This window comes from Harmonia axyridis, chromosome 1 (genome assembly GCF_914767665.1).
Source record: "Harmonia axyridis chromosome 1, icHarAxyr1.1, whole genome shotgun sequence".
NCBI lineage: Eukaryota > Metazoa > Arthropoda > Insecta > Coleoptera > Coccinellidae > Harmonia > Harmonia axyridis.
This window is the reverse complement of record NC_059501.1, coordinates 39,912,377-39,937,969: the sequence shown is the minus strand read 5'-3', so window position 1 is coordinate 39,937,969 and position 25,593 is coordinate 39,912,377. Positions and strand designations below refer to the sequence as shown.

Genomic DNA, 25,593 nt, shown 5'->3' with positions numbered 1-25,593 from the left:
TTCAAGCCCTTTGATATAATCGCTGGTTGATGAATTGGTTGATTGAATTTTTACACAATTAATTTATTCAGCGTTGTGGCTTATTATGGATATTCCTCCTGGGGGGGATATATCCCCTTCCTTTGAGTACGTCACTAGTCATCTATGGTTATTTGCATTAGTCATCGGTATAAACTTTCCCCATGTTTTCGCTCATTCTCGTCATGCAATTTCAATGATGCAGTTGTCAAAAAACTGAAATGAGTTAATCGCATCAAAAAATTGTCTGTGCTGTGTTGGACAGTTTAATGTGTTCCATTCAACTTGCACTTTTATTTAGAAAGGAAATATGATTCAGGTTTCAGGCAGAATTTAACGAAATTCATATTAAAATTTAAAAAAATACTTAATAATATTTCTAGTTCAATGGAAACAGAATTAGAGTTGTGGTATAAAAAATGTATTACTGAGACTGAAAATCTGCCAGATACAGCATTGACTTCACTAATTTTTTGCGATAATTCAATATATCCTAATGTTCACTTAGCTCTTTAATTGATCGATTTGATGCCCCTAAGTGTGGACTCGTCTAGGGTAGCTCTATCTCAGGTTAACGTCTGTACATTTACCAATGAAACAACCTGTAAGTATATATTATTATATCATTATCTACAACAGATGAGATCACATATTAGGTGTTCGAATTTTTTGATGAATTCGATTTTTCATTTGATTTCGTGGTATATATTTGTTTCGAATTTATACAGGGATTTTTCATTGCTGGGATAACCTTCTAAGGTAAATGAATTCAAGAAAATAACTCGACATTCATCCTTTATTTCAATTACAATCTATTTTAAACAGTGAATTTACAAAAGTCAGTACTGTGATCGTTTAAGCATGTAACGAACGGATTTCTATGTGGGAGTTCAACACTATCATTTCTGTTCTTATCTGGATAATAAACGAATTTCCCATGCCCAAATTCCGAGCAAAACTTATCGAAACTTCTCAAGGATAGTAGAACTGGACTACCTAATTGACTCTCCGACCTGCAAATGACTGCACCATTGTTGTTTTCTTTTAACGTGACTGAATATTGTGCGCTTAAACATATATAATTTTGATTTGACTTCATGGGTTTTAGAAAGCACAGGTGTTCAAGAACATCTAAATACATTGGGATTAATTGCTGGTCGCAGTTTCCATTTGAAGTTTGGTAATTTCCAGGACATATGTAGAACGATGCATCTATGATGAAGGCTTCTTTTCCTGTAAAGTTATATGAATTAGTGTTTATCAACTGACTACCTTCCTGTACACTATGCTGTGCTATACAGGGAGATTCACGAAGGCCGTTTACGTGTACCTATCTACAAAAGATACCAAGGTGTAATGAAAACTGAAAGTTGGCGAAAAGGATGGTCTATGTAGTAAACTGAGCGTAAACTCTACAATTTTCCCGAACTGTTTCGCAGGGTGTTTAGAAATTGAACAAACAAATAAAAGGTTTTTTCACCATGTATAGATTAGGTATCAACATTTTTGGAATACTTTTCTGGAGTTTCTTTTAATATCAAAGTATTTCTCTTCAATTTGGCGTAGAAACAATTGAAGTCGAAAAAAAATTCCGAAAGTTCTTAGATAACGAACTTCAGCAAAATTTTAGGTGTCCGAGTTTTTTGCAGGTGAGTGGTAGTTATGTATTGTTTTTGGATCACAGAAATTTCTCAACATATTGGTCATTCACATTATATTTCAAGTGTATCCGTCCTCAATGTTATTCATTTCAGATGCAAAGGGGAAAAATAAAGACGAAACTAGCTAAGGTGAACAACTACTAAGACGATTAATTTGTAAGAAGCCGACTCCAAATGGCGGAAGCGCATAGGGCCCTCATTTTTCTTATCTACCCAGGCCTGTTATCCAAAGTTTATTATGCAGAATCTGGGAATGGAAGGCAATAAAAATCGATAATCATGAAATAATAACAACACGTAGGTACCTGTGGAATACCTATTAACTCTCATATACAGGGTGGCCACTTTTTTAATGGGATTGTATTGGTAACTTTTAAACCATAAGAGTTAGAAGGTCGATCAAATGGAGAAAAAGTTGCATGCATAGAAGCATTATCAAGCAGTTCAAACAAATCGAGATTATCAGGGCCGGTTATTGCATGAGATGTCATAACAAAAGTAAATTATGTCATTTTGATTTTTATTTTTCTCCCACTTTATTTCAAATATCATCAAAAAATGTTACAGAAATTTTTTATTCGACAGTAAATTATCCTCAATTTGACGTAATCAGATTTCGTATCCAACGTTTCGTACTCTCTGGGCCACCCTCAACCTCATTTTTTTCAATACGGACCTGCATATTTCATGACATTTCTCGAAATAACTTTTAACGCTGAATTCGACGATATATCATACAATGTCATTCAAAGTAGATTTTCAGATGATTTTGACCCTTATCCAATTTTCTTTGGGTCGGATCTGTATTACCTTTATTTAGTTCAATTAACAACATGCAATATGCAATAAATTTCGATAAGAAAATCAACTTACCCATATTGAACTAAATGGAACATATTAGAATCAAAGCAAGAAACCAGTATACTGGTTTCTTGGTTCTTCTTTTATAATAATCATTTAAATATTTCAATTCATAATAATTAAACGAAAGTATCATTCAATGAAAGAAAAATCAAATGATTATTCGAAAGTAAATGAAAATGAATGAAGTAAGTGTTTGAAATGTCCACGATTTTGTAAAATGCACTTTACGGTTCTGGAACCCATACTTCTTATACATTTGCTTGTTTGGTCTCCTTGAATACCTTCCAAAACATTCTCAATTTTCTCACGAGGTATCACTATTGTTGTATTTGTCATTTGTTCCGTTGAAACAAATTACAGAATCGAACTTTATTTTGAGATCATTACGATATAATTTTAGCAAGGCTTGTTATTCAAATTTAAAATCATTGTATTCGCTTCTCTTGACTATTTTATTAACAGCAGTTTTTGAGAAATTCCATTCACTGGCCACAGTTCTCGATTTTTTTTTCTGGGTTCGATTGAATTTGGGTCAGAACATTGATATCGTTAATAGACACATTAACCTCTCATTTTGTAGTTGTTTTTTACGTCTATTTCATATGTTCTTCAGTTCATCTATTATTTCTGGGATTTCAGTATTAGAATTTAGTCCTCTGAGTACATGAGCATGATTTTTTTCGTTTTTTAATGTGTACGAGTGGAACTTTTGTCCAAGGTTGAGGAAATATTCCTTCAGTTTTTTATGATCTTCCAATTTATTTGTGTAAATGTTCGAGGATTCCCGTCCGTATCTTATGTGGAAACTTTTGTTTCCAATTCGTTCCGCTATTCTTTTAACGGTTTGACTATGATCTTCAATAAGTCCTTGAAGAACTATAGGAGGAGGATTTATTTGTTCGGTTTTTGTTGTTTCGCTGTCATCTATTTGCATCTTGGTTTCTTCCACGTGCAGATTTTTAAATCGATTAGAAGTCGCTATTGGTTCTTCTGCTTCTAATACTTCGTTCGATGTGTTCGATTCCTTCGGCACCACTGTCGACTGTCAGTCCACTGCGCTACCGAGGTTGTCGTGTTCTATGTTCGCAGTACAAAAAACTTACCGATCGCATATAGGCTGACCTGAATATGCATTCAGTTCTCAGCTTTCTGAATACGCTCTATTAGTGTGACTTCACACACCGCCATTTTTGGTTCTCCTGTCAGTGTTCAGAATCCAAACAAATAAATTGTCATTCAAATTAGTACTGTGTCGTTGAAGAAATTGGCGTATTTTCATAAATAACGGAACAATTTCAGTATTAATTGATAGTCAGAAGGAACGAGGTCAATACCAGTAAGTTTGAATCCTGTATCATTCCCAAGATTTTGTATAAAGTCGTGTTTATTAGTTGAACTTCAAGTTCGAACTTACTGACATTAATCTCGTGCCGTCTGTCTATCAATTAATAGTAAAATCATTCATTAAATAATCTTATTTATCAAAATAAGCCAATTCAACGACAATTAATGTACTAATTTGAATGACAATTTGTTTGTTTGGATTCCGAACACTGACAGGAGAACCAAAAATGGCGGTGTGTGACGTCATCACTAATAGAGCTTATTGCTTGGTAATGGTAGGCTCCGCATTTCTGTTTTAGTGCGCCAGTAGCCACCCGGTATTTGAAGACATTGAAAATAAAATGACAGGAAAATATTGTCAAATAGTTTTGTTTTAATTCAGGAAATTGAGAAATTCATGAAGCTTAGCGATCCCGCTCCGCTAATTCCCACAAATGTGGAAAGAGCCTTAGAAAAAAATTTGAACATTTTTCAATAACAGCAGACAATTGCCATTTTGTGTGTGGTCATTCTCACGTTTGTAATGCTTGCAACGTTGTTTTTTCATGATGCTATCATCTTTTTTCCACCCCAGTAATCTCTGAAAAGTTAAACACACTTTTATATAAATGTGAGAAATTCAGCTAAGATAATGGATCCATCTTTTGGTTGAATAGTTTGATTTTGCTATCTGCAGTTTAGAATTATCATTTATAATTATTCCATAAACATATACAGAGTGTTTATCTGTATATGAGATTCCTTGGATAATTATAAAAAAAGTTCTATAAACACGGGCCCGTAAACGTTTTGTGGACTTTTTTGTGATCATTAGGTATACCAGTTCTCGTACCATTTTATTGAATCTTTCTCAACCTTTGCTACTGATTAGGTAAGTATCAAAACTTATAACTGATGATTCAGTAAAGCTTACTAACTGGATATTTATAATAATTTGTATTTTCCTGAGGACAGCTAGAGAATCGTTTGAATTTTTTTTCGAAATGGGTATCTGATTCGAGAAAACTACAAAAAAACAAAAAGGGTAGTGAGTACTAGACCAATTTTTTTTTATGATTTTTCTAAATTACCAGTGGTCCACCAAAATATAGTTCTGGAGGAAAGAAGTGGGCACTGTTCCAGAAAAAAATATCACCCTGTACATTTGCATTCATAAATTACGAACACTATATATTCAATAATTATTACACTCACCGTTTGCAAATGAAGCAATTGTTTTGCCACCAATACCCATCAACATCTTCATTTTAGTTTCCATTCCTTCTATATGAATTAATTTAGAATTTCTCTCTTTCTTGCAATATTCGTATGTGAATCCTAGAAAATCTTCAGGTGGTAAAATATTATTACTAATACTGCTATTTGACCCATCATTTCTGGTAACCGGAAAAACTGCAAAAAATATAACATTATAACATTTTCGAATCAAAATGTGAAGTCGGCGAAAAGAATCTTAAGCACCTATGTGAAAAATCATAACACGTTTCGTTTCGGGCCGGGATGGAACTTTGTCTCCTTTCGGAGACTCTTGTGCTCAATTTCTTCTTTTTTTGTGATTCTACAACCATCGAAAACACAAAATATCGATTTTGGAACAAAATGGCCTAAATTTCCGCAATTACTCATGCGATCGAGATGACATTCTGTACATATAATTACCGTTACCATTTGAAGACTTGTGCTCAATTTCATATTTTTGTGGAAATATATGTAGGCTTGGTTAATCGATCGTCTAGAGGTATGATTCGATAACCTGGCCTTTCGTCTTCTTCTCCGTGACTTTGTTGGATTTGTAATAATGAAACTCTTTTGAATTATTTACATCTATTTACAAAGCCACAATTATACAGTGAAAACTCAGTATTGAGAAGATCCTAATAACAAGTTTCTCACTACGGTACTGAATTTCGTCTTCAACTCTAGTTTTAATACTCGAAACGTCTTCGATTATCACGTCGTACTTCGAGTTTTCGGTCGTCTCGTCTTTGATTTGTTCGCGACTCTTCTTAATCTAGTCCGCGAACCGTCTTTACGTCGTACGTCTTAAGTTGACCGACCGAACTTGTCTCGTCTTCGGCTTAAGTTGAACTGTACCGTCTGTACACGTCTTCGGTTTAATCTGAACTGTACTCTCTGTCGATTGGAACTACCCTGTCTCGGTTTGACCACACCCTTAGGGGAAGGTACCATCCCCCTAGTCCAATAAGATTTTTGCCATACCGCCCACAAAGATCTTCGCGGATTCCTGGGAATCGAATATTCTAGAAGGACTAGAGCCTGAGAAAACAGATGTAACCCATCTGGCATAATCGTCTTGTTCTGAAACTTTTCCCAACCCCATAACTCTTAAGTTTTACAATCGACATATGACATTCTTCGACACCCCGAAGAATAACACATCCTTTTCGCATTATGTACACTAACAATTCGTTCCCTGTAAACTCATTGAATTTGTCATGCCCTTGGCACTTGAAGAGACTAATAGGTCTCCAAGCATCCGGTTGACCATCTCAATTATTTACAGGGAACAATAAACTGGATCCTACATATATACCCAGTACATAATTATATTATGTATGTACGACATGCGCAATGCATTTTTTTATATCTGTGGATTCTGGATGATTCTTGGTGATCTTGAATTCTGTTTTTTGAACCGTCGGTCGCGTCGTAGAGTAAGGTTGTACAATAAGTTTATAATTTAAATGTTTAGTTGTCATTGTAGAGATCTGAAAATACTTTAGGGAGAAAGTTCATTGTCTCAAACTGCAACATGCAATTTTTCATCTAATAGGCCATCGCGGTTAATCCCCCTGTATAAAGATAGGTAGGGTAGATAATGCCTCCTTGAGTTTGTTTGAATAGGTATAGGTTCAAGAACAAAAGATCAATTCCAGATACAGAGCTACAACGAACCCGATGCAGTATTTATAATAAAAATAATACTGCAAGGTTCATTGAACTGTGAATGTAACGAGGGTATTAACTTCAATCTTGAATAAAACATTTTACAGTTCACACCCCTTTATTGAGAAAACCCAATATTTTTAATCATTTTTGTTGTATCAAACGACATAATTATATCTTAAAACCAATCATGGAGTTGAAAGAAGGTTAATAACAAAGAAATGTAGAATTCAGTGACGAACTTAAAAACGAAGATGGGTAGCATGAAACTTGATCACATTCATCATTGATAGTTGATACAGATAAAATTCATAGACAAAGCGAAGGTGAACTTTAAACTTGTGAATAAAATGCTTTTGCTCCGTCGAATTACCTCGAGCAAAAAAACATCACCCGACTGATGAAATTTTCTTTGCCAAACGATTCAGAACATTCTTAGTGGTAATCTGAGGTAATTACCGAACGCGCTTCATGAAAAAAAAAGAAACATACCTCCGAAACATACCTAAAAGGAACAGAAAATTGTTGATTAAATCCTGGAATAATTAATTAATATGATAACTTACTTTTGTTGAGACGATAAAAGTAAAAATGAGTATCGCAATCATCTTGATATAAATGAATTTTCTAAGTGAAGAAAAAAAATTGAAATTTATTGTATATTTAATAGACCATATCGAATGTATTGACTGCCCATGATCCTTATTATAATAGAACTTTAGACGGTAATACCATAAAAACTTTATTCTAAAATCAAAACCATAAAGAAATTATGTTGAACCATTTATTCCCAGATATTTCAAAATCATTTCGAATTACATTATTGAAAATTATTCATGATATGAATAACTATTAGTTTATGCAGACGATAGCCAATTTAAATTATCGTTCAAGCCTTGCGAGTCATTACAAGCTTTTGTAGCCCTAAATAATGATCTGAATAATATGTTTCAGGCAACTTTCACATCAGGAATAAGGGTCACTAAAGCCTACCTCCACTCAGATGGAAATACAGATTTTTCGATAAATAAGTTTATTATATGAGATACATAAGAAATGACATGGGGATAACGAGCATTTTGTAACTCAAACCATCGGAACCGGTTGAACTAACCCTCAAACTAATACAGGCTTCATCAATGATGAGTCATTAATATCATCCATGTCCTCCAAGTAGTTAGGAATCTCAGTAGTTCCAAGCCGTCTCAACCAGGCCCAAACATATGGTCGATATGCGTGCTCCATCTTAAGTTTGAATCTACGAGTACGACCTAAGTATATATGTACTGAGAAACTTACAATGCTCTGCTGACGAAATGATAAATGATACCCTTTCTAGAATCATCACTAAATCTCTACAATAGGATCACTTTCAGTTATGGTGTGCACTGCATCCCTATTCACCATTTCAATACCAAAACACCGAATGAACACACGAGATCGTACTCCTATCCTACGAAACGAAGTACCCAATTTCATAAAGCCTAGAATTTGGGTACAGAAGCGTAACGCTTGATATTGACTAGGTATGAAAATACAAATATGTAACTACTCAAGAACTGTGTCTCCTTTTTACTATGAAGCATTTTGCATTTTTTTTATGGAATCGATAAAACGTCCTTTGATAAATTTGACAAGCTGATTTTAAGTTCAAAAATACGAATTCATATGAAATTGAAAATATGCCTGGAAATAAGAACAGCATTTTAAAAAAAAAAATTGAAGCTCAGGCAGATCATAAGTTTGAAAAAAAAAACGAATACTGGCTCTCAAATACATCAGAGTTAATACGGTTAATGGTACCCTGGACTTTTACGGAGAACGGGAGGTATAACCATAGTATGGTTATATATACTATGGTATAACTAAGGACGGGTATTATATAGATATTTTTGGTGCCGGTTGTACAACCATCGTATCAGTAATGACCGATTTATTTCAGTTAAAAAAACTGATAATTCAATATGCCTCAATGTCTATAACTTCTTAGTTATTCGTCGACGCTCGGTTAAACTCAACCGACAGTCAACCATCTTTTATTATACTGATAAATAAATAAAATAAATAATGAATGAATAATCGTACTTATTTTTCTTTTTCTTCATTTATATCTAATTAGTAAATCGAAAAACATTGCACGAGTTTTCTTACGAATTTTCTCAGATTATTGGTTTACTGGTTGATGTCTTTCGATGTGTAATAATTCTTTTAGACAGCTTCTTTGATATTTCAAAAAAAAAAAAGTTGTCCATTTTCTAATCACGTAAATCAACGCAAAGTTGATATAATAATATTTTTAGTTTTTTTATTTTGAGTTTAGTGTGATTATATTTCTCAATAAAATTTATGTTTAATGTACCTGAATATATTCTTCAATTTCCTATTTTGTTGATTTTGGATACAATTTTCACACTCAATTTACATACCTAATTTACTTACCTATAAAAATTAATTTGCTGAGTATGATATATCGGGTGTTCCAAATTCGATGTCTAATAGTGAGGGAATCTCAGAATCCCTTTGAGCTAGAAAAAATGAATGGCACATTTTCGGGCTCGATTTTGGAGAGAATTGATGTGGTGAAAACCGCAAACTCATAAATTCAAATGTTTTCAAGCTCTTAGAGCAAATCGAAAAATGCCGTGATATGGTAAGTTCTCATAACTTCTTTATTATTGGTGCTATAAACATGAAACAAAAACCTTCTACAGGCACTTTTTTCGGCAGATTCCATTTTTGAGTTAATTGACCAAGTGCATGCTTACCATTTTGCATGAATCAATGGAGAATGGATTTTTTTTTATGAAAAGAAATCTAAGTGAAAAGTATATTGAAAATGTAAGTGTTATTATATTTAATAAATGTTCACGCCGATTCCATTCGAATCGAGTAAATGTTTTGATTTTGTTTTTTTATGATGTTTGATAAGTCTTTAGTTGGTGAAGACAGCGCTTGAATACCAAAATTCTAACCAAGCAACTCTAGAATGGGATTGTATCTCACCCTCAGTCCAATAAAAAATACGTATTATCATTTTCGGTAATGGCCTCCAAGTGACCCAAGGCCATCAGGCAATTTTTACAAATTTAAACTCTTACTGTACACAATAATTTATTACTGGAATTAAGTTTCAAGATGGGAATTTGGGTGAACTGTTAAAATATATTTTTTTATTAGTCAGTAGAATTGTTTTCCATATGTGTAACAAATTGATCATTTTTTGATATATTGTTTCAATAATGGCAAGATATTTAGTAGCTAATAATGATTCTTCTTCCAAATATATCAATTAAAAATACAGACATTAGGTGTATTTCCACTACATTTCACATATGGGTTGTCATTTGGAATTCTCACAGCATTTGGATTATTCACATCAGCATAGTAAGTATAAGTAGGACGACCTCCAACATTGTTACACATCTTTTGATAATCTTCTTCCGATATGAGGAGGTAAGGTTTGTTGTCCACAGTCGAACATGATACTTTCCCGTTTATCACATTAGCTGATACCCCTTGGCTGTTACTGCTAAAACATAAATAGTTGTTCACTCTGACGTTAGGGCTTACATAACAATAGCTTTCTTGCTTATTGAAGTCTAAAGGCGACTTAGACCCTGCGCAGTCTCCTTGATTATTAACAGAACCACTGCATTGGTAGAGATTACCATTTTCAGAAATCAACACTTTTCCTGGAATACAAAAAAATGAGATGTCAAAGCAGGAAGTAACACTGGGAATTTAATCTTATTATTTTTTTCACTTAAAAGCAGAATATCTTAAGAGATAAGGAAAAATCATACAATACATGTTCTTTTCTTATGAATTAAAAATTTTCAGAGTCGTGAAATGTTCAAAATCCTGATAATGATAATGATTAGGCACTCGAAATAAACAATATCTAAAACTAAAGAAGATAGCAACATTCAAAGGAAATCTCAGATCTTGGACGATAGGCCGAATAGAGTGGTAACAGAAATCGTCATATTGTTTTCGCAACGAGAAAAGGAAAGATTGGGTTTGCTCACCTCTAATAATCTACCCAACTATCATACAAATTCTTCAAAACTAATACTAGTCATCTTTTATTTTGATATAAAACATTTATTACAAGTATAAAGCTTTACAAGTCTACTATAATTGTATTTAAATGGCCATCATCTATCTACACTTTTCATGAGGCGGACTAAAAAATTATTTGTTATTTATTTCCTTGAATACATGAAAACAGACATATTGTTATGGATCGTCTATATTGCTTTATATTTTAGAATAGATATTCAATTTAAAATGTGATATTACGATCCATAACAATTGGCGCCCAACGTGGGGCAAATAATATTTTATTACAGCTTTGTCTTTAAAAATTCAAATCATATTGAATATTAATACATAATTAATGAAATGATATCAACAATCTATTTCAAAAATGGAAACAAGAAGTAAAACGAAAATTGAACAAAAGGGGATGAAGATGCAAGAGGAAATTTGGAAATTGTTGAAGAAAAGATGAATGAACCAAATCTTTCGGATTTAATAAATGCAAAAAAAGATTTCAAGGAGGATATAAAAGTTCAATTAACTTATCATGCAAATTTGGAAGACAATTTTAAGAAAAAATTGAAGGAAATTAAGGAAGAAATGAAAATTCAATTGAGAAATAATATAACTAAAATGGTTGAGAAACTTGGGGATAGATTGATGGAATTTAATGAAATGTTCAATACAAGGATAAAAGAAGTACCAGCAGAATTTCCAAAAAAAGGAGAAGAAAGAAGTAAAAGTTTGGAGATTTGTGAAACAAGAGAGAAAATAGAAGTTCACAATATGATAGAAAGGGAAAATAATACTGAACTGAAAATTGAACAAACCTAAAAAGAGTTAGCGAATATTGATGAAACGATGGAAAAATTGGGGGATGAAATAAAGATTTGTAAAGAAGATATAATGAAAATTGAACAACAGGAGACAAATATGAAACAATATAGACAATCCATAACAATATATTCCCATAATATTGTTTTGTTAAAATTACAAGATCTTTCATAGGTCAAAATTTTTCGGTGTGCTAATAAATCACCTTGTATATCACAGTGCTAAGTCATTTTTTGGCAAATGATTCTTTCTTTATGTAACATTCGCAACGTCACTGATGGAATCAGTGAGTAGTAGTGAAATTCAAGGGAGTTTTAATATTATAGAGGATACTTAATCGAGATTATTATCATTGCGTAGCTATACTTACCGTTGGGAAAAGCGGCTACCGTTTTCCCACCTACACCATTTATCATTTCCAGTCTCAGAGCCATTGCCTTGAGAGGTAGCAAACTCTGTTCAACTTCTTCATTTATTCTAGAACCAAGATTATCGATATCTCCCAATCTGGACTCTACGTCTTGTTGAATTCTTGGTCCTAAATTATTGAACGGAAACATTTGATGATGTATTTGGCTACTAAGATCATCTAAATGTGCTAAATTCCTCCTGACATTCTGTTCGATGATTTCACCTAAATTCGACAAATCCACTGTAATAAAGGGAATATAAGGAAATATGTGAGTGCTCATTGAACAAATCAACAATAAAGTACAGATGATTAAAGTGAAACAAGAAGTCGATATCAGTTATTCAATCGAATTAATTCTAAAGCTTTCAAGTAGAGAGCTCTTCCGAAATAATACACCTACTCCGGCACCCCCACGTGGTAATTTATTTTATAAGATTAGATCAATTATTAGTAAAAATTTGGTTCCTTTTGCCAAATACAAACGTTTTCTTTCCGCAATCTGTTCTTTTTGAACGAATTCGGACTCTCATATAAGATTTTTCAATTAATTATTATTTATGTGAAAACATGAGGAAAAGAAAAGACCTCAAGGGCTTAGATATAGATGGCGATACTAATATAATATGTGTAGTTTTAGGTTATAAATGACCGTTAAAATATTTTCTTTGAGTTGAAGTGCTTATAACTCCAGATCGATCTGATGATATTCATAATTATTTGTAAATCAAAATTGAAGTGTTAATATTTCAATAATTTATGAGCCTAGACTAAAGGGCAGTCATAGTTCATGAGCTCAGATGAAGTGTAGTCACATGTTTCATAATGAGTAATTTGAAAACTTAGTGACAATGAGAACCTAAGTATTATTCATCGATAGTGAACATTAACAAGGCCGTTTTTATGCAGTTTCATACGAAAAATAAATCTTTTGAAGCAATTGACTTGGATATAGATGGCAATGTTTCTGTTTCTGGGGCTTTATGTATAATATATCAACGGTAATACGAGTTGGGAAGATAATATCGATTATATTTGTGCAAAATTGAATGTGAGTTTCTACAAAATGATGAAATTAAACAGATATTGGATGTTTGACAGCTGCTTTTGGTTTATTATTTATTATTTTACTCACTTTTTTGTCGTATAATATTACTTATTATTTCCACTTTTGCGTGTTGCGTTTTCACTGCTCAGAAAAGATTAATACGTCTTATTTTCAATGTGGGATCGCCCGATTCATGCCGGCCGTACTTAATAAGGTACCGAGCTACCCTGTGTTCATATATACATGTATAGGTGTATAATGTTCTATAAATAAAAACATAGATGAAGTGCCAAAAATATCTGATTCTCATTCATACCAAACGAGACATGGTGCAAAAGTTAGGACACCGAAACATATTACGAAACTTTATGAAAATTGTCCTATGCTCGCTGGGAGAAGACTCATCAACTATCTGCCTGTACAGGGTGGGCAAATTTCGATGTTTAGCACTACAACTTTCAAACCAGAGGAGATAGACAAAATTTGATACTCCATTCTCGTTCTCTTTTTCTGAGAAACTAACAAGAGTTCATTTTTGACCACCTTCTTTTGTTTTCGAGTTATAAGCGAAAATTGTAAAAATGGCGTTATCGGAAAAAAATTATTTCTCCGTTAAAACTGATTATAAAGCTCTGAAATCAAAACATAATACACTTTTTTACGTAGAAACCAGTGGCGTGCTCGTCTTTTCAACAGGGTTTTTAATGACGAAGCTATGAACCAAATTTTTGTTTTTTCAAATTTTTCTGATTTCAAACATATATAATATCGTATGGTTTGTATCAATATAAATGATAGAAAATGGTCAAAAACCTTTTTAATCTAAGAGCCTCAATATTTCTATGGTTTCAACTGTTGATGAGCACAGAAAAATTGAGCTTCCTGTAACAAGAGCAGTGTAGTACGATTATCCTCAAATTTGCATGAACATTGCAATCAGTGCAATTACCAAATATTAGCTTGGTATTTTCAACAAATCATTGTTGAAAATACCAAGCTAATATTTGGTAATTATCTTGATATAGTTCGGTTGAATGTTCTACGATTCAGATGACACGATAAGCTGGAAATTTTTGTCGAGCATAAAACTGATCTTGACGCTATCAACACACTATTTTACACGAATTTGGTTGGAATCGTTGTTACTAAAATTAAAGTAATTTTTTTCAATATTTCTCATGAATTTTCTCGGGTTCTGGCACAGCGATCAATATAAAAATTTGAATGAAGTTCAAAATCTAAGTGGAAAGATTTCATTTCGACCGAATTGGTCGTTATAAAATAATCAAAAAACCAAAACATATTAAGGGAACCTCTTATCGAATTTCGTTAATTTACAAAATCAACTGCGGCATACGAGATGCGAATTTTCAATTAATCTTTTGAAGTATTTCTGAACGAACGGTTGGACAAAATTGAATTTGAGTATTATTTTATCAGTGAGTCGAACCTCATAGTTTGAGAAAATAATTGGCTCGAAATCAGAAAATTACATTACATAGAATGAACGTATGCGTTCGCTCAAAAATACGAGCAAGCAATACAAAAAATAACAGCATCAAAAGAGCATGTTTAAAAGTATTTTCTGTCTGTAGATACACACTCTACTTTCTGAAACCGCTCAGGGCTTCGTTTCATTGAATTCGGATGAAAGTGGAAAACTTATCGTTGTTTAAATAAATCTACCACGCAAATGTCGCAAACCTAAAAACCAGTAATTCATTTGTTATGGTTCTGATGATGAATTTGTTTTTCATAACATCATCTCGGTTTCGTGGTCACGGATATACTGGTTACTTTTTTTCGATATTCTTGAAGCTAGAAATTATCATTCTGCATTAAAAAAAAATTATCTTCAATTATTTTCAACGTTCGGACTTCTGAACCCCCAATGCGAGATCCGAGTCTACCCTGAATATTTCAAGTTTCTAGCTCTTTTCGTTCGGAAGTGATCATGGTTATGATCGAAGTGACCATCAAAATCGAATTTGAGGACGAATGAGTCATTACTGAGTTGCTAAAAATACAGACATTGTGATATGAAAAAATCAAATGTCCCGTGAACGAGTTCTCAAAAAAAAAACAAATCGTGGAATCAAACTGATAATTTTGCACCACGATAAAGTAGCATCTAACAACGCTATTATGCTAGAATTAATTTTTATTATTGAATACTTTTTGCCTTTAATGTAAATTTCTGACGAGTTGAAGAGATTGAATTTTGAGAATTCTACCAATAAAAAAACGTGACAGCCACCTACTTGATTTTTACACTTTCATTTGCAGAAGATCCGTTCATGCACAACGTAATATTTTATTTTTTTTATTATGAAACTTTTGATTTATGGACACAAAACAAGAAATTTGTTTGCGATGAAACTTTATTTTCAAATTGAGAATTTTGTTTAGTTGAAAAATTCAGGTGAAAATGCAATACTGGTTGTATGTTACACCTAATTGAAAGATCACAAAAAAATTCGAAGAATTTTAGAAGAGGGCTACTTTGAAAACTATAAGATGTACTTGAATAATCAAAAACTAGTCAAAGAAACACAAAATCTTTGACTAGTTTTTGATTATTTTCGAGTATGATAGATTATATGATTTGTGAGTTGTTTTCTAAGTTTTTTTGTATTAAACTGAGTTTATGCTTATGGCTGAATCTGATTGGTTATTCAAATATTCCATACATTTCTTACGGTGCCTAAGCAAAAATAATATATCATAAACGGATGCACGTCTCCGTGAAATCGTTAAATCGTTGTAAATTATTTGCCCCTCAGAGTCATTCATCTATACTGTTCTCATAAAAATTGAAATCATCAAAGTTGAAGAGATTTTAATAATGAATAGGTATTTCAAATTTAATTGTTCGGGGATTTCCAACATAAATATTATAAGATTAGCTATGATTGTGATAGGCTAGTTGTGAATTTAGTAGAATTATTTCTACTCACCCTGACCATGAACCTGAAAATAAACAGAAAATAATTATTGGAACGTATTAATTGATGTGGATCAAATTAATAAGGCCAACATTTTATGAGGACTCGAAAATCTGGCTTCCCGATTTTAAGACAATCGATTGTTTGTGAATGATTTGAATTTTACTAAACGAGATGTTTTGATAGTTAAGAAACTGGTAATATATGTTGAAATAATAAAAATACCGATTTCAAGCATAACTAAAATGAAAAAAAAATCTCGCGAGGAATATGCATAAGGTTCGACATTCCTTCAATTCGATTTTGAGATTATACGCAATCTGCTTCTAATCATCATTCAGTATAGGTATTGATATTTCCAATAAATTAGTTCATTTGGGAAACTGTTTGTATCAATAGGATGGCCGTTTTGAGATTTAAATGCGAAAATAATATATTCTAAAACAAGTTGCAGAATGGGCACCTATTCCAACAAGAATGCGAAATTCGAAAACGAGCAACGAAGGAGCGAGTTTTGGAACGCATGAGTGTTGGAATTGCCTGCTGAAACGAGTATTAGACGATATTTTCTCTATTTCAGTCAAGTTTGGTGGAATATTGTAGAAATTCAATAAAAAATTCAGATTTTACATTCTAATGACATTTATATTGTATCTGGCAGTTAGTGTGACTGTTACGAAAATTGACAGATTACTGAATATGAATTTGAATCGTACGTTTCGAATTTAGAAATAATCCATAATTATGCATTAAATTCGTGAATTGTGTCTGCCGGAATCGATTTGATACCAGCAGAATTAAGTGGAATTGCGAATAATGTCCCAAATCATTTCACTTAATCCAAATTAGTTATTGTGTCCTCCACGGTTGAACCAAAAAAGGGGTTTTTTCTTTTTTGATCCAAATTATATTATATTGACAATTGATATGTGTTGTTTTGATAGGATTGGAAGTCTGTTAGACAACCACAAAACGATCGAGAAATACTCATAACTGAAAACAATGCTGTAATGAATTCATTACAGCACTGTTTCGAGAACTGTAATGGACTCATTAGGATACTGAAATAGAGAAAAAAACATTCAAAACCATGCGATTATAATAAGCAGATGGACAATATTTGGCATAACATATTAATATGTCATCGACTGTTTGTCCAGAAATATTTGAAAGCTAAGTGCACAATATCTAATAGTGTTGATAATTGCGGTTCCACACCAATACTTCTCTAGTCCAATAAAAAAAACACTTCAGTTTGCGATTTCTTTTTATATACTATTAATATTACTTACATATCGTGAGGAAAAATAATAATGGATTACACACAAACAAGTTCGAACCCGATATTCAACAATCTAACTGAAAAAATTCAGACGAGAAAGAATACATTTATCCAAATTCATTATCGAATGCCGTGAAGTTGGAAAAGAGAAATGCAGTCTAGTAGCCGATGTTGGACTTTTGTTTAAATTTAATTTTCAGATTTCCATTCTGAAACAGAAAATGTGCAAATTTATATGAGTTCAGAAATGTTATTTCTTCGGATGATTCCAAAGTTTTATTATTGGAATTATTAAATCAGAATGCTATTCTTTAATATCTTGACCGATACGAAAATGTATTCTTTAACAACTACCTGAATGTTCTGAATGCATGAATCATTTTATTTCCTTATTGGTTCGCATAGAATTCACATTCACAAACATTCAATTCAATAATCTTATATTTCGAAAATAAAAGCATTGCGATTGCGTTGTATCACCATCACAAACAATGATTTGTTCTGTCTACTCACTGTGGCATAGAAATAAACACAAAAAATGATAAAAACTCTCATCGTAAATTCGGTATTTCAGAAAATCATATAGGTACGTGAAAATATATCTTCTTTTCTGTAAGTATCGATGCACTGTGAGTAAATATATGGCGTAACAAATAGGCGTCCATAATATTATTACGACTAGATTTTGCGATCCCACAAATTCAAGGACAAAAGGTGGTTTGCCTAGAATCCCCGCGTTATTTACCACTGCATTTATCGAAACGAACCGATAAACCGTCGAATTTTTTTGGGAACCTTTTTTAGAGCGATATCAATTTATGAAATTAATTTATCAATTTATTATTTCCAAAAATAAATTAATGGATCGATCGAGTGACTAATTATAAACTTTATACGTTATATCTCATTTTTTCGAAGGACGAGTATATAAGATTAAATTTTGAAGATTAATCATAAAAAATGGCTTGGTGTCGTGATATCAAGAAATCGAGAAAAAAAGACATTTTTGTATATTATAGGTACCTAAGTATTTTTGAGCGTTCGATCTCCGAACATATCGCTGTAAAATATCCCCGAAATGTCTCTATTTTTCGAATTCTAATACGGAAAGGTTCGACTGATGACGAATCCGTCTTTAAACTCGATTATGTTCATCCGTCCAGTCGGCTGTCAATATACGTGACAACTTTCGAACGAAAGGACCTAGTAACTCAAAATTTGTAGGGTGTGTTAGGTTAGGTTAGGTTAGGAAGGTTAGGAGGAAAATGGGTTCATGACTGAGATACATTTGGATGTAGGATGTCAATTCCAAGATTCGTGCAACATTTCACTTTGATCGCGTAATCATAATCTTAGAAAATTCAAGAAGATTACCGAAAAAAATTCTTCAATTTCATCGTGACCACAATATTGGCACTGATTTGAGATTTTGGTGTTGATATCAAATGACAATTTCAAGCTCTGTTTACAGGGCCGGCATGAGTAATTTTGCGCCTGAAGCAAAGAAAACCCACTGATGAAATAACATCAATAACAACATGGATAAAATATGATGAAATATGAAAAAGCGGCCAGCAAACTGGGCCGAATTGCCACCTCTCAAAAAGAAGCGCCTGAATCGGTCGCTTCACTGTTTCACCCCTAACACCTGCCCTATCTGTATAGAATTTAAAGCTCAGAGATCAGAGCAGATGAATCATAGAAAATTAAGTAAAAAAAGAAAAAAGAAAAAAACTCAATATTTTGTGATAATTGATCCGATCGGGTTGCGATTTTCCATATGAAACGAATAATCATTTCAAGCTTCTTGCAAAATTTCGTAATAATTACGTCATCAGAACCATAGAAAACGAAAACAGAATATCGAAAAAAAAATGACCCAATAATCACAATAGATCCAATTGTGTTGAAATTTTGCAAGTAAATATAAAAAAACAATTTTAAGATTGATCCAATTCCAAAATTTCTTGTTCATGTTCATCAGAATCATAGAAAACTCAAGAAGAATATTAGAAAATAATAACTGATATTTTCGTGATTACAGATCCGATTAAGTTGAAATTTTAAGTGTATATAGAACACTAAAATGCACATTTCAAGCTTCTTATAAAATTTAGCTTTGATAAAGTCATCGGAACCAAAGCTGCATATCGAATATGACAAAAAAATGAGGAGAGCCTAAAGCTCTTGAGACTACCTAACTTAGGTCAGGCATATTTGCATATGTACTATAATAAACCTTTTGAATTGAATTAGGAAAAAAAAATTAATATTGTAGCTTTTTGTTTTGAATATGTATTATCTGAATATTGAATATAAAAATCCGTTCGTCCGCCGTACGCAGTCCAAAGCTTTCCCAAGAGGTATGAATGCTTTTAACATGAAATTTGATACAAAAATCGATTCATCGAAATTTTATAAACCTTGAAGATCAACATATTGAACATGAAAACATTCTTGATAAGATGATGCAGATTATCATATTTTTTTCCGCAAAATGCTAGCACTCATAGTTTCGAAGCTCAACTTCTACATTTCTTACAGGATTTCAATGAAATTTGGTATGAAAATCATATTTGAGTGGTAGATGGATTAATTCCACCACTTCGAAATATAAAGCGCCCAAAGAGAATGCGCAAAGGTGGATATTTATGGTATGTATATTAATTGTGAAAGAGTTATTAAGCCTGCTTTCTCAGGGTGTTGATCCTCAGAAAGACCGAATTTGTTCTACCTGGATTAGAAATTTCCATTATTTCTCGAAATTTGAATGAAGTATCGGAGTTAGAATTCGGGTATTTCTCGTTGCATCTCCGCTACTCTCTCCACTAGTCTACTTATAGCTCATCAAAATATGAATAAATTACTTTCGGTAGTGCACAGAAATCAACTTTTTAAATACGCGATTTACTGATCTAATGTCAGAATTTTTTATTTTTTCTAATTTGTTTGTGACTATGCATTTCACCACGATTTGAGGTTCTAAGTATGGTTCAGACATCTTCTATTTCTAGATATGGCCTACTGATGAGCATCCTGCTAATCGCCATGAAGGCTTCATCTTTCAATTTTCTTCGTCTAGATTTTTCTTGTTTCCATAATAAAAAAAAATGGAGATATGAAACAAGAGTCTTTATGCAGTTGCAGAGATATTGATTCGTCTACTTTATAATAGATGATGACTTGATTGGTTTATAAAGAATATTCTTATATTTCCAATTAGCTCATATAGCAAGTTCCAGTAGACCTTTGGCTCATTTCTTCCTGTAAAAGTAGTTGATATATCTCCGTCACACATAGGGCCCCCGCAACCGCGCGTGCACCGCACGCGGGCGGCACTCTAAAAGGGCGCCAAAACCTCTTATAGACCGCATGAAGAACCGATGTACCAAAGGTTTTCGAAAAAGATTCTTTCAAATTTTTCAATAATTTTTTTTTCCAAACTTCTTTCTTGCAATTTATACAAGTTTCCGAACGTCGCAATCGGCATGAAATAGCCAGATATTGGTTTACAAAAACGCATACTCGATGCTAATCCTAGGGCATTTTTTGCGCTATGTGCTGCACACAGCTTAAATTCAACGGAAAATGATGCTGCTAAGGTTTCAAATAAAACAGTGGACTCTTTCGATATTGTAAAAGAACTTTATATGTATTTCTCTTCATCCACAAAAAGATTGGAATGCTATAAAAAAGAATGATCCTCAGTTACGTCTAAAAGCCTTAAGTGATACTAGATGGTCAAGTAGAATTGATGCTAAAGTTTCATTTTATTCAAATATATATGTGATAGCCTTTTAGAAATAGCAGAAAATGATACTTTTAACATAAAAACTAGAGATAAAGCAAGTTCTCTTTTATTAAATATTCATTCTTTTAAATTTATTTGAAGTATCATAATTTCTTATGATGTTTCATTCCAGATTAATATTGTAAGCAACATGATGCAAAGTGTAGCGATTGACATTAAAGTGTGCCAAAACCATTTGAAGAATTTAGTTGATCATTTCAAAAATTATAGGGATGATAATGTTCTCGAGGAAAAACTTGCGGGAGCTGGAAAACTAGCGGCTGTTCTTGAGATAGATCAAGGTTTTTCTCCATTATATACTGTAAGACGAAAGTATAAACCAAACTTGTTCGATTATGAACAGACGGAAGATCCAAAAATCGCCTTTAAAATACAAAACTAAGTACAAACAAATACAAACACTAAGTTCCTTAAATAGTAGATAACGTTAACGTTTTTTGTTTTATTTGTGATATTCTTTAATTAAATGACAAATATCTATTGAAATGCTGTCATGCTCTTCAACAAAAGCTAACTGATGACAGGAAAAAAAGAGACTGACGTGAAAGAAAATGATTTATTCAACGAGATAAAAGCCCTAAGATTGTTTTCATTATCTGAAGCGAAAATCCTCTTGAAATTCTACAATTATTTTTGAAAATAATCTAAGTTCTTCTCTACCGAATCTTAGTATTGCCTCAAGAATCCTTCTCACTTTACCTGTGTCCTGTGTCTGTTGCTTCTGGTGAGAGATCATTCACTGAATTAAAAATTTTTAAAAACTATTTGAAGTCTACCATGTCTTAAGAAAGATTTTCTAGTTTGGCAATCTTAGATATAGAGCAAGAGATACTCGATAAAATTGATTGATTGATAATATAAAAGAATTTGCAGCAGCCAAATCTAGAAAAACATCCATTCAATTTCTGGATTGATCCTAATTAAATGCTTATGCCTTTATGAATAATTTATAGAAGAATACAGCTTAAGTTTTAAAACACATTTGAAATGTATTATGTTACAAAAAACATCATAAAGTTCTTAAGGCAATGAAGATTGCTGATAGATTTTCAACCATTCTACACTAAATTCTCAACTAAACTTCAAAAAAAAAATTTCCGATTATACAGTAGTACTTTTCTCCACCTCACCCCTTTAAGGGGCGCCAAAATATGTTCCGCACGCGGGCGTTGATGTCCCTTGCGGGGGCCCTGGTCACACAATGTTTTTTCCCTGAATTTTATTCCTATTTGTCCATGAGCACGTTCTATAATGTCTAGTAGACCCCACCCCATTTCTGTCTTGACAGTATGTTGTCTTCTCAATGCTGCGGATGGTGCTTATTTGCTTTGGTCATCTAAGTTCGCATTTTGCATTTCAGATTTTGGACATCTGTTTCATACAATGATGAATGAATATACTATTATATTAATGTATATATTATTATTATACCGGAGGAGTATATTACGATCGAACATGAGTATGTATTTATGACTCTTGTTATGGTAGTTTGTTTTCAGAATTTTCCTGATTCTCTTACTGAATTCGGTCATTCAGTATTTCTTAATTTTCTAATGGAATATTGGTGTGTTGTGGTTCATACTCATAAAAATAATTTGAATCCATTTTTTCGTTCGTTCGTTCGTTTGAAAGAGCTATTGGTTCCATGCGCTTCGCAAAGGTGGTTCTTGTTGCCTATTATCAGTTCTTAATCATCCACATTTGGTAGATGATTAAGGATTAATAATAATAATAATAAAGTTCATTTGCTTTCAATACAACCTAATATAATATTCTAATAAATATTGCAAATAAACACGATGAACAGAGGCTCACTAGAGGTTCGCCTGTTAGTTCTGAAAAAAAAAAATACAAAAATTCTCTTCCTTGAACGTCGTGACAACAGTATACAAAAAAAAATTCGTTTGGTATGAACAATAACACAAATGGAATCATATAAAATCTAAAAGTCTATTATCGGGTTGAAACTGTCAAAATCAGGTTCTTATATTTTTATTTTGCTTCTGATGTTGAAACCCTCTTCAATAGTATTCAGAGAGGGAATTCAGAGCCAAGCATAAACAAATTGTTCCTTTGATTTTTGAACATTCTTGATACATATTATTTGTGATGTGTTATATTCTGAGTTTCCTCAATTCATCAAATTCATGAAATATCAAGAATTGTGTCGGAGATATTATGTTGAATTTTTTAAATTTTTGTTTAAGAGATACTGATCACAACTAAATAAATCAAAATGAATGGGAGAGTCACCCAACTTATATAATCATTATCAATAACAATATTATCAAATAGGTACTTTTCCGAAAATGGAATGTCAATGTGACCCTATCTTATTTATTTATTTATTCACAAAGGACACACTCCCCAAAAAGTATTTTTGGTCAGTCGCCGTACTTATAAGGATTTGGAAAATTTTATCAGAACTAAGTTATCACCAATGAGAACCTAACAATTAAAATGATAAACTTCTAACAATATAATGTACCTATATGTAACGACAACTCCATAAGTAGATCACAGAAAGGATACGAGTATTATAGAGGGTTTGTCAATAACAATAATAGACTTTATTGTTTCAAATCATATTATTATTATTAATATCCCCTGGCTTGAGCCTATCAGCGTAGAAACGTTCACTACTTCCCAGTTATTCAAATTTCAGGCTAGAGCTCGGTCGTGTCAAGTCCTCGTAGCCACTCTGGTCCTCGTCATACCAATCCGGCCAAGACTTGGGCCTGTACATCACTTCCTAGTAATTTTCTCACCTTCCGTGCTCTACTTGAAATAACAGTTTTTTTTTTGCATTAAATTACATATACTCACTAAGTCGTTGTTCCTTGATATTTATCTTGAGGGTTTCAGGTACCATGTCCATGGTTAAGATGATAGTTCTTATCGAAATCATTCGCTACTCGCGCTTTATCTTAAATTCAACATCCCTATATTTTGCATGATATGCGACATTTTAAAACCCTATAGCTCAGAAGCAGAGTATTCCAATTACGACGCAATCCAATGGGCAGTAGATTGAGAGCATTTCGGACCTGGCTAACGTGGTCGAATTTTCTCGAGTTATAAACGAATTTAATAGCTACATTCTGTGAGCGGTCCCTACCGGCTCACCGTTAGACCCATGAAGGCCACGTCAGCAAAGTCCAGAATAGGGAGCAACAGTGAAAAGAGTCTTTCGCATCTGAAAGGGTGGAAAATTCTTCAAAAATCGGAGCTGATGGAGACAAAGTCCAGAATAGGGAGCAACAGTGAAAAGAGTCTTTCGCATCTGAAAGGGTGGAAAATTCTTCAAAAATCGGAGCTGATGGAGGCTCTGGTAAAAATTTTACTCATACCGGTAATCTGAGGATCCCAAGAAAGCATCTTATCTATAATTAAACACAGACTTCTCACCACTGAGGAGTAGGGAATCTTGTCCCCCACAGAGAACAATTTCATCATCATGTCTATTTACCTTACTCAAACGTCTTTTGGTACCAATGACGATGGATTGTGTTTTTGATGTATTTAAAACGAGACCCATACGAGAAGCAGTGTTGGAAATAGTTGGAAGATTTTCGTTTAAAGCGAAGCGAAAATAAGTGAAGTTCATTTTTGTTTAGTTACCTTTCCCACCTGGCATCTGCCTAGGTGTCACCGAGCAAACTTCACAAACTCGCAAGTATTACAATAACATGGGATTCTATACTCAAAGGCTAAGGTTCCATCCTTCAGAAAATAATTAATGTCTTACGGCTCTTGGATCTCGGACTATGAAGGCTTATGACAATGAGGCTGGTGCCTAGGGATTTTCGGTTTGGCTTGATTTTCAAGCTACTTGGCTTGAGCTCGACTTGATTTCAAGTAGAGTTCAAGTTAAGTAGTAAATATTCAATCTCAAGTCAAGTATTTATTAATCAAGTACTTGAATCATATCAAGCTATTTGATTTTTAGCGGTTTTATTGTGTAGTGTTATATAAATAAAAAATGATTAAATGAGAAGGAACCTTGCAAAAACACTTTTATTTATTGAACTGATTGTATAAAAGAACCGAAAATATCAACTTTTTGAAATAGAAACATAAATTGAATCACTTTAAATCATAACAAAAAAAAAATAATAAAGAATAAAGTTTCTTAATATTGAGAAACCTCCAGGCTTTGTTTGATTTCATAATTTTCCATCCAGGATCTGAGACACATGAGGGATTTTATAGATTTGTCGACTAATCTATTGCGGGTTTTTATAACTGTAAGAGCAGCTCTGTCTTTCACCACGAGCTGAAGATGTTGGCGTTGATAAAAAATCCTTGGCCATTTTGGCTAAGTTTGGAAAGATATTTCTCAAACTACCAAAATCTGCCAATAGATTTCATAGAATCGTGAGAAAACTAATAAAATCACACTGGCGAATGCTTCAGTCTCTCGGCGCTC

General features: G+C 32.9%; 2 protein-coding genes across 4 annotated transcripts; both read right to left on the bottom strand.

Moving 5' to 3' along the window:
• Positions 1-796: 796 nt before the first annotated feature.
• LOC123671377 lies at positions 797-8,328 on the bottom strand. 2 transcript variants are annotated; one of them, XM_045605171.1, is made up of 4 exons: positions 7,361-7,503; positions 7,287-7,299; positions 5,082-5,279; positions 797-1,251 (listed from the first exon to the last, which is right to left on the bottom strand). In XM_045605171.1, exons 1-4 carry the CDS (start codon positions 7,400-7,402, stop codon positions 836-838), a joined length of 669 nt encoding a protein of 222 aa, XP_045461127.1. In that variant the 5' UTR covers positions 7,403-7,503; the 3' UTR covers positions 797-835. The 2 variants fall into 2 exon arrangements, with proteins under 2 accessions (XP_045461127.1, XP_045461128.1); XM_045605172.1 differs by lacking the exons at positions 7,287-7,299; positions 7,361-7,503 and adding an exon at positions 8,094-8,328.
• Positions 8,329-9,949: 1,621 nt separating this feature from the next.
• On the bottom strand, positions 9,950-18,019 carry LOC123671376. Of its 2 annotated transcripts, none has more exons than XM_045605170.1 (4): positions 17,867-18,019; positions 16,084-16,096; positions 12,040-12,303; positions 9,950-10,486 (listed from the first exon to the last, which is right to left on the bottom strand). In XM_045605170.1, exons 1-4 carry the CDS (start codon positions 17,906-17,908, stop codon positions 10,080-10,082), a joined length of 726 nt encoding a protein of 241 aa, XP_045461126.1. In that variant the 5' UTR covers positions 17,909-18,019; the 3' UTR covers positions 9,950-10,079. The 2 variants fall into 2 exon arrangements, with proteins under 2 accessions (XP_045461126.1, XP_045461125.1); XM_045605169.1 differs by having other exon boundaries at positions 12,040-12,321; positions 17,867-18,017.
• Between the last annotated feature and the right edge of the window lie 7,574 nt (positions 18,020-25,593).

Excerpts from the sequence above, each read along its gene's own strand:
- LOC123671377 (XM_045605171.1), bottom strand. The coding sequence starts at position 7,402 with ATGATTGCGATACTCATTTTTACTTTTATCGTCTCAACAAAA. Across the intron at positions 1,252-5,081 it reads AATTGCTTCATTTGCAAACG|GAAAAGAAGCCTTCATCATA; the intron begins GTGAGTGTAATA and ends ATAACTTTACAG.
- LOC123671376 (XM_045605169.1), bottom strand. The coding sequence starts at position 17,908 with ATGAGAGTTTTTATCATTTTTTGTGTTTATTTCTATGCCACA. Across the intron at positions 10,487-12,039 it reads GGTAGCCGCTTTTCCCAACG|GAAAAGTGTTGATTTCTGAA; the intron begins GTAAGTATAGCT and ends TTTGTATTCCAG.